At 30.4% G+C, this 14,634-nt stretch overlaps 1 protein-coding gene across 1 annotated transcript; it reads left to right on the top strand.

The window, feature by feature from the left end:
• Nucleotides 1–2,426: 2,426 nt before the first annotated feature.
• LOC136275769 (uncharacterized) lies at nt 2,427–12,982 on the top strand. The gene is made up of 6 exons (XM_066085699.1): nt 2,427–2,655; nt 4,243–4,350; nt 4,577–4,619; nt 10,055–10,170; nt 10,440–10,502; nt 11,027–12,982. Exons 1-6 carry the CDS (start codon nt 2,493–2,495, stop codon nt 12,322–12,324), a joined length of 1,791 nt encoding a protein of 596 aa, XP_065941771.1. The 5' UTR covers nt 2,427–2,492; the 3' UTR covers nt 12,325–12,982.
• Nucleotides 12,983–14,634: the final 1,652 nt, after the last annotated feature.

Raw genomic sequence — 14,634 nt, 5'->3', positions numbered from 1 at the left:
CTGGACAATTCAAGTTTTACTTGTCTAGATTTAACAAAAGATGTTAAGTATTTAGTATTAACGAGGCCGAGTACAGAACGAGTACGCACGCTTTCGCGCAGCGTTTCATTTGTATTGTGACGTCATCTTTTTGCTTGGTTGACGCCATGGCGTGATAGTTTCAACTGCAGATATTCAGCGAAAATTGTTGAAAATATCTCGTTTGATGCGTAAAAATAATGTTATATTGTGGAATAAACATAAATGTCTCGAAGTATGAGCTTTATTTGGGCTCGGGTCGAAAACGTGAAGAGGATTCAGCAAGCCTAGCCCTCTGTCACGTTTTCTTAACCCGCCTAAATATAGCTTAATTCATATATTTCAAGAAAATAACCATGTATTTTATATTAATGACCCTTAATATGTGATGTTATATATTTTTTTATTACTTAAATATGTCTGAATGTTTTAATAATACTATATAGATCATCTTTTCCGCCTTTGTCAAATAAAAAATAGCCATTATCTGACTAATCCGGGAAATTGGGCATACAAAAATCAACTTTGATAAGACCCCTGGAACAAACCAGGAGGTAAAAGGTTTTTTTTATTTGACCATTTGATGCCTTTTAGCAATAACTTAAATATGTAGAACACAAAAAGAAATCCCTAGGGCAGAAGTTTTGAAAAAATGTAAAAAATATGCAAAATTGATACATTTCAAGCAAAATCCCATAGGGTCCTATGTTAAAGATTAACAAACTTTGAGATGACCCCCTAAACAAACGGTGTGGTAAATGTCTTATTTTTTAATCGTAAAATAATAATTATATCAGTAGAAATTCAGTAAAGAGTTTCATCCAAAAATCTAGGGCAGAACAAATTAGACCCGGCCTCGTTAAATCTATAATTGCCAAACCTCTTATTTTTTAAATGAACAAATTTCTCAAAAATATAAAGGAATTGAAACATCCTTTTAAAATTTACACCTTAATACAACTTAAATGTGAAAAAACTATATGAGTGGTTCAAGAGTTGTTCAGCGGACATATTAAATTAATCAGTGCTATAAACAATAAAGACAAAATCCGAAATTCTAAGTTCAAAACGGATAAATTCTTTCAAAAAAATGTTTTTTTCCAAAAAATATCCCTTTTTAAAATTCAGATTTAAACCGAGGTTGATCTTCCCTATTGTTTTCATGCAGTATAAAATCTTAAAAGATACTATATTCTTTGTCTAAAGGATCGTTTTGGACAAATTATTATTAAAAATCAGTAAAAGTAGTATTGATATCAGACCGGTTGAATTAATAATGAGTTAAAACCGAAACTTATCATACATAGAGACACATCTAGCAGAGCAACTTTCATTTTAAAGACATATCAGTTGGAGTCAACTGAGGTTCAAAAGGGTTTAAAAGGGTAAAATTTTCACATGTTGTGTTCATCCTGTAAATAATAATAAAAATCCGGAGTACTTCTTATTAATTTTGCACGTAAAAAACACCGAAATTTTCGCATCCCTTGTTTAATTTTAAACCCGGGTCAATTTATGTTGTAATTTCAACGTCTAAATATTATTTTGCTTTAACGACCTTTTTTTATACGTATTATATTCCCCCGCACTTCATCCGAATATACAACAATAAAGTGCTAAATTAAAAAAAATTGTGCAGGAACGCTGCTCGCAAACGCTTCTTTTATTTTACATTTAACACAAGTTATACAACATTGTTACCAGCCTGGTTTTTTGCTTGTTTGGTTGATAAACCCAATTCAGAATCGCTACAGTCCATATCGTTCGCCATTCTCTTAGACTTCATAAGCGAGCGAGCTTAGAGTACCTTCGCTACCGCATGACCCTACTATGTGTACATCTAATCTTATTGAAATTCATTTTAAAACATATTGATTTGACAACATCGTTTTACTTTTAAATAATGTGCTATAAAAACTAATAACATTAGATATTGCTTTGACCATATACATTCGATTTTTTAAACTCCACGTTACATGCAACCAATTATTTAGAGCATTGATTTGACAACTAATTAACGCTGTCACACTACATATGCTATTTTAATCAAATAGACTGAATTATATATATATATATATATATATATATATATATATATATATATATATATATATATATATATATATATATATATATATGGTTATTTGACATTAAAGTATTAATTTTGGACTGAATGCTATAGAAAAATTATTCTATAGAGTAATACTTTGACATTATAAAATGAATGTTAAAACTAACCAACGACCTATAATATGTTGTTTCGACGACACTTAACATCTTTTTTTTCTAAGTGTTATGTAGATATAATCTGCTAAACAAACTTAGAGTAAAAAAAAAAATCATTAAGCAATTTATATCATTCAGACCGCTATGGCGTTTCATATGACATTCTAAATTACGACTTGCAGATAACAAAGCTCTCAAAGGAAGGCGAGTTCCTTGTTTTACGTCTTGCACTGTTTCATATTGTAGCCATGTTTAAGGAACGAAAAACACCTTGTCCTTTTGGCAAGACTACACTGAAACAGGAGAAAGACTCGTTTAACTGTCTAGGTACTACCGATGTCTATCATTGTCTCCTAGACGAAAGGAACAGGTCAGGAGAAATGTGCCATCAGCCTATTTGGGTCCCAAAAGGTAGGACTCAATTATATTAAAATCATGGCCTCTCTATCGATGCATATTTTTTCTACTCATAAATTGGTGTCCCTAGAATTTTATTTAATATGACTGTTAATTAGACGATTCTCTAATTTAGGATTTTGCGAATTATTCTTTCTACACTTCTACACTTTCATTTTTAGAATGAGACGAGTTTTAACATGCCTTAACAATTAAAGGGACATGTTCATGACCTTTTTGAAATTTTACTTTTTAAATTTCAATATTTGAATACCTAAGAACGGTTAGGTATTAACGATGGTCAACCATAATGTTAGTATCAGTATCCAATTTTAAGCGAGATTCATAACTCTAAATTCTTTATTATGTGAACAAAGCTCCTGCCATTTTTTGTTTGTTTACATTAAGATTTCAAGGTTATTAAGAACTTGAGGACTGCATTTCGCTTATAACTTGACATTTAACGGTAAAATGATTTGCCTTACTTAATCATGGGAAACATTAAAATTGGAAATGTGAAATTTGAGAACACTCGTGACTATGTCTCTTAAAAACAGGATAGAGATAAATTGGTATTCATTTAAATGATAAGGTTTAAATAGAAATGTATTGACTTTAACATCCTTTTATTTATAGAGCATGCAAGGCACAACGTTTTACCTTACTATTGAAGGAAGCATTTTAAGTCTGCTCCCTAAAAAGAATAAAAACTGATACATAGTTTTATTAACTATTACCTCGATATACTTTTTTATTTACAACAACAAATGCCTTAAGGTAACTCCATACTCGTAAAATTCTCTGATAAAAGTTGAAAAACCGAACTGGTTTCAACTTAATAGACTTTTTATTTCTAAATTTCATCAATTGTTAGAAAAAAATATACATGTCATAACACTTTTTAAGATGCGAGATAAACATAAACTGAAGCATATTTAAGCATCAGAAAACCGTATTATTTGGTTAAAAGTAACATTTTTGTGGGCAGAAATTTGTTTATCTTGTTTAATTTTATTGTCAACTTTTTCAGAAAACTAAAACTACAAAAATATTTTAAAATTAATCGTTGGGAAAAGAAAAACTATGGCATTTAGACATACAACTGAAAGAAAAGTCAGAAAAAGAGTTATTTCCCCTTAGCATCGATAAAATGTATAAAAAAAATGGAAAATGATAAAATTAAGCTGCGATAATATCTTGAACTTTACAGTATTTCTAATTACATCCATGTGATTATATTCATATAAAATAAATAAAACTATCTATTTAACTAATTTTAAAGAACTCAAAGTTTTACAAAAAAGGATGACGTCACAAAACACTGGATCTACTTTAAATTGTTGATTTTACCCTTTTTAAATATTGTTTTTAATATTGTAATTATTTTTATTTAATATTATATTATATTGTAATAACTTACATTATTTTGTGTTTGTTTCTTTGTAACAGTTTTTTTTTTGGGGGGGGGAGGGGGGATTAAAAGTTTCTAAAGGTAAAAGTCCGGCAAAGCAACTCTTACTCCAGTATTAAAAAAATGTTAAATCTTAAATATGACTTGTTGAGTAAAAATGCATAGCTGTTTAACAACGTTTTGTTCATTAGCGTTCTGTCCACAATACAATACTGGTGCCAAGGATATCAACATTGTTCCTTGTAATATATCGAAAGGATGCCCAGACGTACCATTTCGGTCTAATGAAGTATACAATTGTAAGATCATATTTTTACTAATTAGATCTAAGTTAAAAAGATAGCTAAAGGAAGTAACTAAAAATCAATTTGAAATTATAAAACAATATTCATATGTTGCTGTAATTTAAATTATTATTTATAATTGTTTTGTGTGTGTTAAGAAGATGTACAATAATGCATTGCAAGTGGTTTGTTATAACTGACACTGTATTGAGAGATGCTAAAGGATTTATTTGTCTTTTAGACCCCGTTTGTTTGAATAAAACGAACAATAACTACGGCGGAGGGTAAGTATAAATATTATATTATGCTGATCAAATTTTATATTATACGAAAATGATTGGGCGGCAGAGAGAGAGAGAGAGAGAGAGAGAGAGAGAGAGAGAGAGAGAGAGAGAGAGAGAGAGAGAGAGAGTAAAAAAGACGTTCATGCAAAATGAATAACCTATTTTTAAAAACAATCTAAAATATGAAAAATAAAATATTGCAAAATCAACAGACTCCGATGCAAAACAAACGATCACCATGAACTGAGCAGAGGATGTTTAAATCACGTAAAATTAAGCTTATAAAACAAAGTATCCTTGTGATTTCTTTAAATGTGATGATTCATTAAATGCACCTAGACACGATTTGAAATCAAAACCTTATTTTTATGCACAAAATGGTTTACTATTGCATTTAAAATGACTGACTAAACTTTGAACTTTAGAAGTCAAGATACAAGCTAAATACAGAGTCAAGAAATCATTGTTATAAGAAGCTCGAGTCTTATATTTGTTTACAAATAATGTAATGCAAATAAACTACACATTTTTTACAAAATGATGAGTGGAAAACAAAATTAACCCATTTAATGTTTTCATAAGCAATAAGGTCCAAAAATATCAAAATTTGATTGAAACTTATACCAATACATAAAATCTGAACAATAACAAAAATTGAGCTTCGTTTGCATAACAAAGAATTTCAAATCCTTTATATAGCTAGTACCTTAATATTTGACTTTTACATTTTAACAAACCCAGAAATACTCTTGTAAACCATTTAGATGAAAATTGACAATAACAATCTGTCAACCATCTAAAAAAATCCATAAAACGCTAATTTAATGCAAAGCAACACGGACCTCTAAAAAGATAGAGGTGATACAATACAGTATAGTTTCGTTACTTGTTTTTTGGCACTGCGTCTTGCGTCGGCAATCTCCGCCTTTCCTCTCATCTAAATACTGTGCCACTTTTTCTCAACTTCCTCTACCGAACGTTTGGTCGAGGAGGTGGCATTGATGGCATCTGTAATTTCCCCCCAGGTTTCCCTTTCTTTAACTGTCGTTACCCCTGCCCCAAATTTAGACCTAAGTACGCTTTTGTTATCGTCAACCAATTTGCTTAAATATAAACATTCGTCTGTCGTCGAGTTTGGTTTCCTCTTCTTCGGTACGCTACATATGGAGCTCTCATCTTTGTTTTCTGCCATTTTCAACGCCGGTCAAAAGCAGACGATAATATCGCGTAGTGATTATCCGTATTACAAAAACCATAAACATAATACAACATAGAAAAGCATATTAATTATTATAATTACTTAATCTATTTTCAAATAATACAGTGACAAATTGTTGTCACATGCATTATTTGTTTACAGTAAAGTGAAAGCGGAAGTGACGTTTTACATAGCAACGATATACTTAAGCAGATTGTGATATGCTTAGCTAAGAACAACTAAGCATATTGCTTAGAAGTTTTATGCAACGTAAATTAAGCATATTGCTTATTGCTTAGTTGAGAATATTCTTAGAAAGTCTTAGAAAGCATAAACTTAAGAAAATTCTTAGAACGTTTATGCATACGACCCCAGGTGCCTAGGAGGAGTAAGCATCTTTTATTTCAAGCTCACTGGGATATATTGAGTTAACATAAGAGTGAAAGTAAAAGTTGTAAATAGATTAAACATCATCAATATATCTAAATGTCGAGTTGAAGGCCACAGCAAAAGCTTTATTCTTTTCTTGCACAAGCTTTTGAATGAACTGTGCTTCATAAGAATATAAAAATAGGTCAGCCAATAGAGAAGCACAAATTGAGTCCATGGGAATTCCAACTGAATTGTTGGAAGACCTGATCTCATAAACTACATAGATGTTATCAATCAGAAATTCAAGCATCTTTTTAATGTCAGTTTCTAAGAAATTGTGTGTGAATCACAATGGTTTTTAACAAAATAATTTTTTAGATTTCCGATGAAAAGGTAAGAAAAGTTACAAGTTCCATATATATTAATGAAACAACCGTCGATGATATCAAAAAGTCCAGATTTTAATTTTTTAAGGGGATTGTTTTATAAAGCATTGAAAGGTCGTACATGTTGATGTTATTGATTTTGGTAAGATTTTCTGGTCTTAAGGATATGTGAACCTGCCAAAAACAAGTTCATTGCGCAACGCGAACTGTCGTCTGGCGATGAGCTGTCGTATCTCCACAGCGACGGTTTATTTGCTTAATGTAAGGTTTAAAACAGTGATACAATGTGTGTTAGCTTATGAACTTGCATAAAATATCATTGATATCAACATTTATATCTTAATTATTTACAAACATAGAGTTAACGACATACTTCCGCCGATTTCCGGTAATTTCCCAATTCTCGATGTAAACAACATGTCGAAATGACAAACACTGATGAATACCATTAGTGTATGACTACTAATTTTGCGAATAAAAACCGATATCGGGTGTCATAAATAGGGAGTGAAAAAAAGGTCGAGACAATAACCTAGTTCCCTGTGATCTAAACCTGTCATTTGCATGCAGTAAGCATGGTAGGTGTGTTATCATGACATGTGCTATTGTATTATGTTAACGTTACAGATTATTATGCTCGTATATTATCCACGTGAAAACAATATCGCTTTGCCTATATGCAGAATAGCTAAACAATAATCCTAATTTGTTCAAACATAAAAATTATTCATTGTTAATTCAGTCACTCTATATAAGATAATCACAATTTTAGTTCGATTTTTCTCAAATGAAATTAACCATGATAAATGGTAAGGTTAACCAGGCGCGTATATACCCAGCTGTTAGCGTAGAGGGCCCTGATTTAACTCTAACATATGACAAGCTTATTTACCAACATTTACTCACAAGAGAATTTTTTAGTGTAACACTTCCATGCACATTAGCTTGAACGGTATATTTGTAAGGAATAGGTTATATGTTTGTATTGATGATTTTTGTTAGCACATATAGATCATAACATGAAGAATTAATCTTTTATTCACTATTAATAACTGATAATGTTGATTCTCTGTACTGCAAAACCATTTGAACAGCGGACTGATATTCACCTTTATTGAACTGTAAAAATCAATGTACAGTTGAAAGAAAAAATTAGTATATCATGGTTTATCGGTTGATAAAATTGCTCACATCATATTTAGATTTCATGTGATGTTGTTCATTATTGTTACAAATTCTTATTTTTTTCCATTATTTTCAAATCATGAAAACATAAGATTTCTAAATAAACACAGTCATATAAGATTTGAAAAAGAATTTTTTTAATACAGATTTTTTAAACCTCCAAGAGATGAGAACATCACTGGTATATGTTAATGAGGTCATTCCTAATACAAGACACAATGCCGAAAAATATAAGACTAATGTAAAGAACTGAAACCATGAGTGATGAAGAGAAGTGCTGATAATCAGATTATTGTTTATCTTATGTTCATCCTGATAAAGCCTTTCCCGATTGATGACTTGGATCATTTATTTGATAATTTAAGGATGACAATATTTATTTGAACATTTATGATATAATATAATAAGACAATTAATAAGCAACACAACATATCCTGAAATATGAAGTTGAACCAAACCAGTGATAATCTACCATTAATGATTTATTACATTTACTTGGATTTGAAAAATATTTCTGAAATTCCAAAAGTCATAAATAATTTGGACATATAATGCATACAATGAAGAATTATTATTGTAAAAGAATATATATTATGATACATGCATATGCTATAAGAAATACAATTGATAAATATCAAAAGTACTGACCAAGTGCAGTAATGAAGTTTGTAATGACTATATACTGTTTACTGTTCATGTAGAAAAACTGATTTCTAAAATATATGTCTTATGGTTATAATTATGTTTAATTTTATGATTGCATAGTATATCAAATCATCATTTCTGTCTATCAATGTCTGTCTGTCCATCCATTTATCTGTCTGAAGTCTGTTTTATTTTATAACCCTGATGAGGTTACTGATGTAGATCAAGTTGAGATCATCATTATGACACTTATATACAACAAGCCTCACAGAAAATATCAGTCCTCTAAAATGACGGAGTTTTTAAATAAGTTATGAATGTATGGTTGAGTAAATTTTTGTTTTAAATATTTTTTGAAATGATTTTTCTGAATAAGAATATTTGTTGTTATATATACCGGTATAGATACCTTATCTATGTTTTTAACATTTTTACATGAACAAATATACATATCCTAGTTAGGCCACACCAATATAATTTCTTGCTCGTCGGACATTAAGTGGAAAAGGGTACGAGCGGGCGAGCAATAAAATAATAAGATTTTATTTTTTTGTAGCCGAAATTTTAGGCGGTACATAATGATATAATTTGTAAATTTTTATTTAAACACGAGCGTGTAGGACCCGATGAAAAGGAACTTTAATTGGTGTGGCCTTCCACATTTTCTATTTTTTAGTTCAAATTGAGGCTGAAGCATTGTTACCCTGCAGAATCATTCTGATAAAGTCTAATTCATACATTATTAATAGCATCAAGACCAATATGGGGACCAAGGAAAGGTTCAAAGTTCAAAGTTCAGCATATATAGAAATTATAAGATTGCATACAATCATGTATATACATAAGCGCAAATGATCCATCATCTCAGAATCTGCTGTGTTGTCTAGTCCAATTAGATGATATGATTTAAAGAATTATCATGATCAAGTATCAAATTTAATTTTATACCTGTATTCATTTGAAAGATTCTCCTATTTTCCAACACCCATTTTAATGCAATACCCTGTAAAGGGGCATGGTCACGATGTTGGTCAAATTTTATTTTTCTGTTTTTATTATTTACAATGCTTTAAGAATGCATATCTAATAATCAAATGAAATTTGGGTGCCCGTCAATGAGTTTGAAGCAAGATACAGGGCTCACAATACTTCGTCATGTAAACAAGGCTCGTGCCCTGTTTTTGTTTACATAGGTTCAATATACCAGTAAAATTCTTTTTTCAAGATGATTTGTCTATATTCTTATTCATTTAAAGCATAAATAAACAGTTCCTAACCATTAACAAATTCATTTAAGGTCTAAAACTGGAATTTTCACTTCATCATTCAAACGTTTTGTTTACATAGCGAGGAATTGCAAGCTCTGTAACTCGCTTATAACTCAATAGATGACATTAAAATTTTGAAAATATAAAGATATAAAAAATGGAAAAATAAATTTGAAAATGTTGTGCTCAAATCGTGTTTAGGTGCATTTAAATTAAAAATTTTGTTTGAATACTTTGCAATGAAACGTTGAATTATTTTTATGAAAAATACAAATCCTAAAAAAATGTGCCTTGTCTTTTTACTTGTAATGCTGTTATCTGCCATATCATTTCTTGATTTTAAAAATGTTCAAGTATAACTATTATTAAGTTTAAATTCAGAATACACGAGGGAAAGGAAAGCAGTCCAGTATCACCACTGATATTTGTCGCAATTGCTATCGTTATTATTCTTGCTGCTGTGTGTTGCATAGTTTGCCGTATCATGCGAAGAAAAAGTAAGAAAACAATTATGGATATTAATGTATAAAACTCTCAAAAGATATTCAAGTACATTTTATACATGTTTCACAGAAACCACTGAAATTAGGACATTCAAATTGTTGTGTAAATTATCATTTTGAAGGTGTTAGGTCGTAAAAAATCGTATATTTTTAAAGATTCTCTTGTTTATGAGCTATTTATCATCAATGTTATGGTTAAAAGTACACGTTTTTGTAATACCATTGTTTTGTTATTTGAGTTAAATTGTGTTTGTAATTCGTAGACGTACACAAAGAAAATGCATATGAACTGGAACCTCTTGGCGTTGAAAATGAAATTCCTCTTGGTAAGAGAATAATTTCTAACGTTGGAATTACCAAACCTTTATAATTTATTTATGCAAGAAATGTTTAAATTAAAAGATTCTTATTTGTTTTAGATCAATTTGTTTTAAGTTCATTATAGATGATTTGGTATACCAGGACTTTATCTTAACTAATATTTTAGAATATATATTTATTAGTTTTTGGGTAAATTTGTATCACACTTACTAAGAAATAATAATTAATCATTAAATATGTTTTGATGAGTTAGACTAAGTTAAAGCATAAAAATGGCAAATGACATGAACAATTATTATTGTCAAATTTTCGGAACACCGAGTCATTTTCTGAGGACACAAAATATAAATATTTGAATAAAAAAAAATTTAAACAGAAACTTGCGGTACAACGAACACTACAAAAGAATTGTTATAGTAGTTTCTCCATAGTGTTGTTTTGGGTTTTTCTATTACTATTTATATTATCAATTCTATATGTTTATTTTTTGGTCTGTGTGTGTACCATGATTAAATGTTTTATTTGGCAGGTTTCAAGAAGACAATTGATTACTTGAATGGTGACGTGTTTTCCTCAAGCGAAGCTTATGAACGTGCCATTGGTGTATTGGAAGTACATCATTGCATAACAATAATTGGACCACCTGGATCAGGGAAAACTATTACTGCTGGCAAACTAGCATATCGGAAATGTGGACTATCAAAGATGTACTTTTGTCAGACTGTGGAGGAGATACTGGATAAAGCAAACAAGAATAAAGGTGTTTGCATAATAGTGGATGACTGGATAGACGAATATGTATACTATCCATTTAAAATCAATACAGCCGTCGATTTATTGAGTTCTGTTTACAATAGATTTGTACGGAGTGGAGAGGTTTATCTCATTCTAACAGCTCAAGAAGATATCTGGAGTAGATTAAAAGGATCTCTAAAAAGTTGTGATTTATTCCAGAGACAATCTTTGTTGAAAATTCAGTTCCAAAAAATTACTAAAAAGGAGAAGCAAAATATAATTCATCGCCATTTTAAACATTTTAATAAAAAAGAAAATTCTTTTACACAGAATAATTCAAGAGATGAATTTGCCGCCAATCTTGTAAAACTCGAAAATGAATTGAAGTTTTCTTTCCCAGTGATGATTGATTTGATTTGTGCAAATGAAAGACTGGAAAGAGCACTACCGCTAATTTTGGAGGATGGATTCTTGCGCATATTAAAAATATTTTTTGATAATTGGTTAAAAGAAGACGACATCAATCAAAATAGAAGTTTTTGTATACTTGTTTTTGCAGCTTTTCTCGGAGGTAAGGTTTCTCTTGCAGACTTTAAAAGTCCAATAACTGGTTCTTTGTTTCACAAAGTTTGCAATAAATACAAATGTTCTTTTAGTGCAAAAACTGAATTGATTCAGAGCAAACCATCTGAACGGGAAATTGAAATGTTATTATTTGAAAACAAGAGGTTGAGAAGTTGCTTGTATCAAATTATTTGCGGACAAAATGACACTATTTACATTTTTCGACACAGTTCATTGTTTAGATTTTTACTTTCTTACATTAAGGGCCAAGGAGAAGTATTTTTTATAGAAAATGTATGTGTAGATGTTTTAGTGAAACAATGTTGGATAGAGGAGGAGTTAATATTTGAAAAATTTAAAGCAGATCCTCTAAAACAAGGGTCAGTAGGGTCTGTCAAGCTCTCAACTAGTGTTCTAAAACCACTGGCAAAGAGAATTTATTATGAAAAAGAACACGGATATCACATACCTGATTGGGATAATCACATTTTTATGCGTTATGAGACCTTCAAAGCAAAGCAAAATTGACTCCATAAAAGCCAGTTTCAGTATTGATGGTGAATTTTTGGTAGGGATACATCTGTATCAATATAATCCCCACTTTAGCTAAAAGTGGAGACAATATGCAAGTGATTCAATAGTTGATTCAAAGTGATATTTATAATGAAATTCATTCCAAAATACTATTGTAATAATTATTTCAATACAAAAATGATTGCATTTCAATAGTGGATGCAAAGTGAATCTCATAGAGAGCGCAGCTCACCGGCGCGCAGCGCTGGCGCGAAGCGAGCTCTACCGGCAAGGCGTGTGTGAATAGAAAATTCGGACTAGTTGCACACTCATTCAATGGATTTTTTGGCGTCAGTAAATCGGACTAGTAATGCATTGTTTTAATCGTCCCAGTAGTTCCCTGTAATCATGGCAATTTTCAACACTTCACACTCTCACGAGAATCAGCAAGACAATAAAAACAATAACGATGTATACGACATACAGTCAATGGTACCTCTAAAGTTCACCTCAGTACACTCTTAATCAAAGATAATCGAGTGACGTCACAAAGGTTTACAGATTGATCCGATAGATTTTTTCGGCGTCAGTAAATTTTGACCCACAATTCATAGTACCAATGGCTTCCAACCTCACGTTCTCGCGAGAATCAAAGTACATATAAATGTGTAATTTTAAGAACATCATGCTTTTTAAGTAAATAAAACAGTATTCTTCGCGTTCTTTTATTTCTCAGGGGAGTTTTAATTTACAAAGTCAGACGACACTTTAAAAACCAACGTGAACTTTGACATCACAATAAGGGGAAATAACTCTAACTAAAGTTACTGTATATAGCTGAAATTCCTCTCAAAATCTTGCAAAGCTAAAGAATGAAGACATTTCTTCAGATGTAGGAAACAGTTGTAACTTGCTCTCATTTGGATGAATGCTAACATTTATTTTATTCACTGTAATTACGGTAACGTTAATTTCCAGGAACGTACAATGTACACATAGCATCGTTTTTTAAAAGGGGGTTAGGTGGGTGGATGACAGCCTCATTCAAAAAATCTTGACAAGGAAAAAAATGATAATTCTCAAATTCATAAAAGAAAATTCGAATACTTCAGCTCTTTAGCAGTTCAATGTATTCGTTATTTTCACTTCCATTTATTACATGCTTCCAATCCCAATGTGTGTGTGTGTGTGTGGGGGGGGGGGGGGGTGGGGGGGGGTGGTGGTGTTCCATTTTCTTTTTAAAATATGATACACAAATCTTTTAAGCGTAAATTAAAAAAAGAATAAAATTAATTTTTTTGTAAAATGGAGAGGGCAACTCCATGATAAGTCAATTTTCTATGTGCAAATTAAAAAAAATTAACATGGGAGGGGGGGGGGCTCTATGATAAGTCAATTTTTGTTTAAAAAATGTCTACTGCAAAAAAAGGGGTTGAACTGACGCACGTTACAATCACTTTAAAAGAGGAGATAGAGTGCAATGAACATTTACATTAAAATCTTTATTATTAAAAAAACATTGTATCTGATATTGAACTATTGTTCTACTTATAACAAATCTTATAAACTATGAATAATGTAAATTTCTTGAAAAATAAATACTTTTCATTTTATTTTGCAATTAATTTACGTTGTTAATTTTATTTTTATTGATTTATCATAATACGTTGTTTGAGCACATGCTGTGCTCGCCCCAACGGTCGCACCGTAAAACATATTATATATATAATGAAAAACATCCCAAACCAGTACTGAAATAATTTGTTTGAATAGTGGTTGTATTTCAAAAGTGGTTGCAGAGTGATTTTTAATGAAATACATACCAAATACAATTGGAATAATTAGTTTTAATATTGATTGTATTCCGATAGCGGTTGCATTAAAGCACAGAATTAACACAAAATTATATGAAGTATATTTTGCATATATTATAATGTTTGTTGTATTTATTTTCACCAAAATAATATAAACCCAAGAAAGAAAGGAAAAAACACAGACTATCGACAGGATAAATAATAACTCTGTCTTTTCAATGACTAATCGTTTATTTCACATATTTAAGCAAAAAAAACTTGTTCTCAACCGTATTGAAAACTGTAAATGTAAATCCTGTCTTAAATGTAAGTATATGTATGTACATGTAAGTATATATATATGTATCAAAGAGCATTTCACAACGATATTGAAATAATGTTAAAATTTATCTATAAATATTATCAATTATAATTATATATATCTGATAATATTGATAGTCATCTAATTTTCATCTATTGTTTTTTGTTTGTTTGTTGTAATCTGTTTTATCTAATATCTTATTGAGCTGTA

This window comes from Magallana gigas, chromosome 5 (genome assembly GCF_963853765.1).
Source record: "Magallana gigas chromosome 5, xbMagGiga1.1, whole genome shotgun sequence".
Taxonomy (NCBI): domain Eukaryota; kingdom Metazoa; phylum Mollusca; class Bivalvia; order Ostreida; family Ostreidae; genus Magallana; species Magallana gigas.
The sequence above is the reverse complement of the archived record's forward strand: the minus strand, read 5'-3'. Positions and strand labels throughout refer to the sequence as shown.

Excerpts from the sequence above, each read along its gene's own strand:
- LOC136275769 (XM_066085699.1), top strand. The coding sequence starts at position 2,493 with ATGTTTAAGGAACGAAAAACACCTTGTCCTTTTGGCAAGACTACACTG. Across the intron at positions 4,351-4,576 it reads GTCTAATGAAGTATACAATT|ACCCCGTTTGTTTGAATAAA; the intron begins GTAAGATCATAT and ends TTTGTCTTTTAG. Across the intron at positions 10,503-11,026 it reads TGAAAATGAAATTCCTCTTG|GTTTCAAGAAGACAATTGAT; the intron begins GTAAGAGAATAA and ends TTTATTTGGCAG.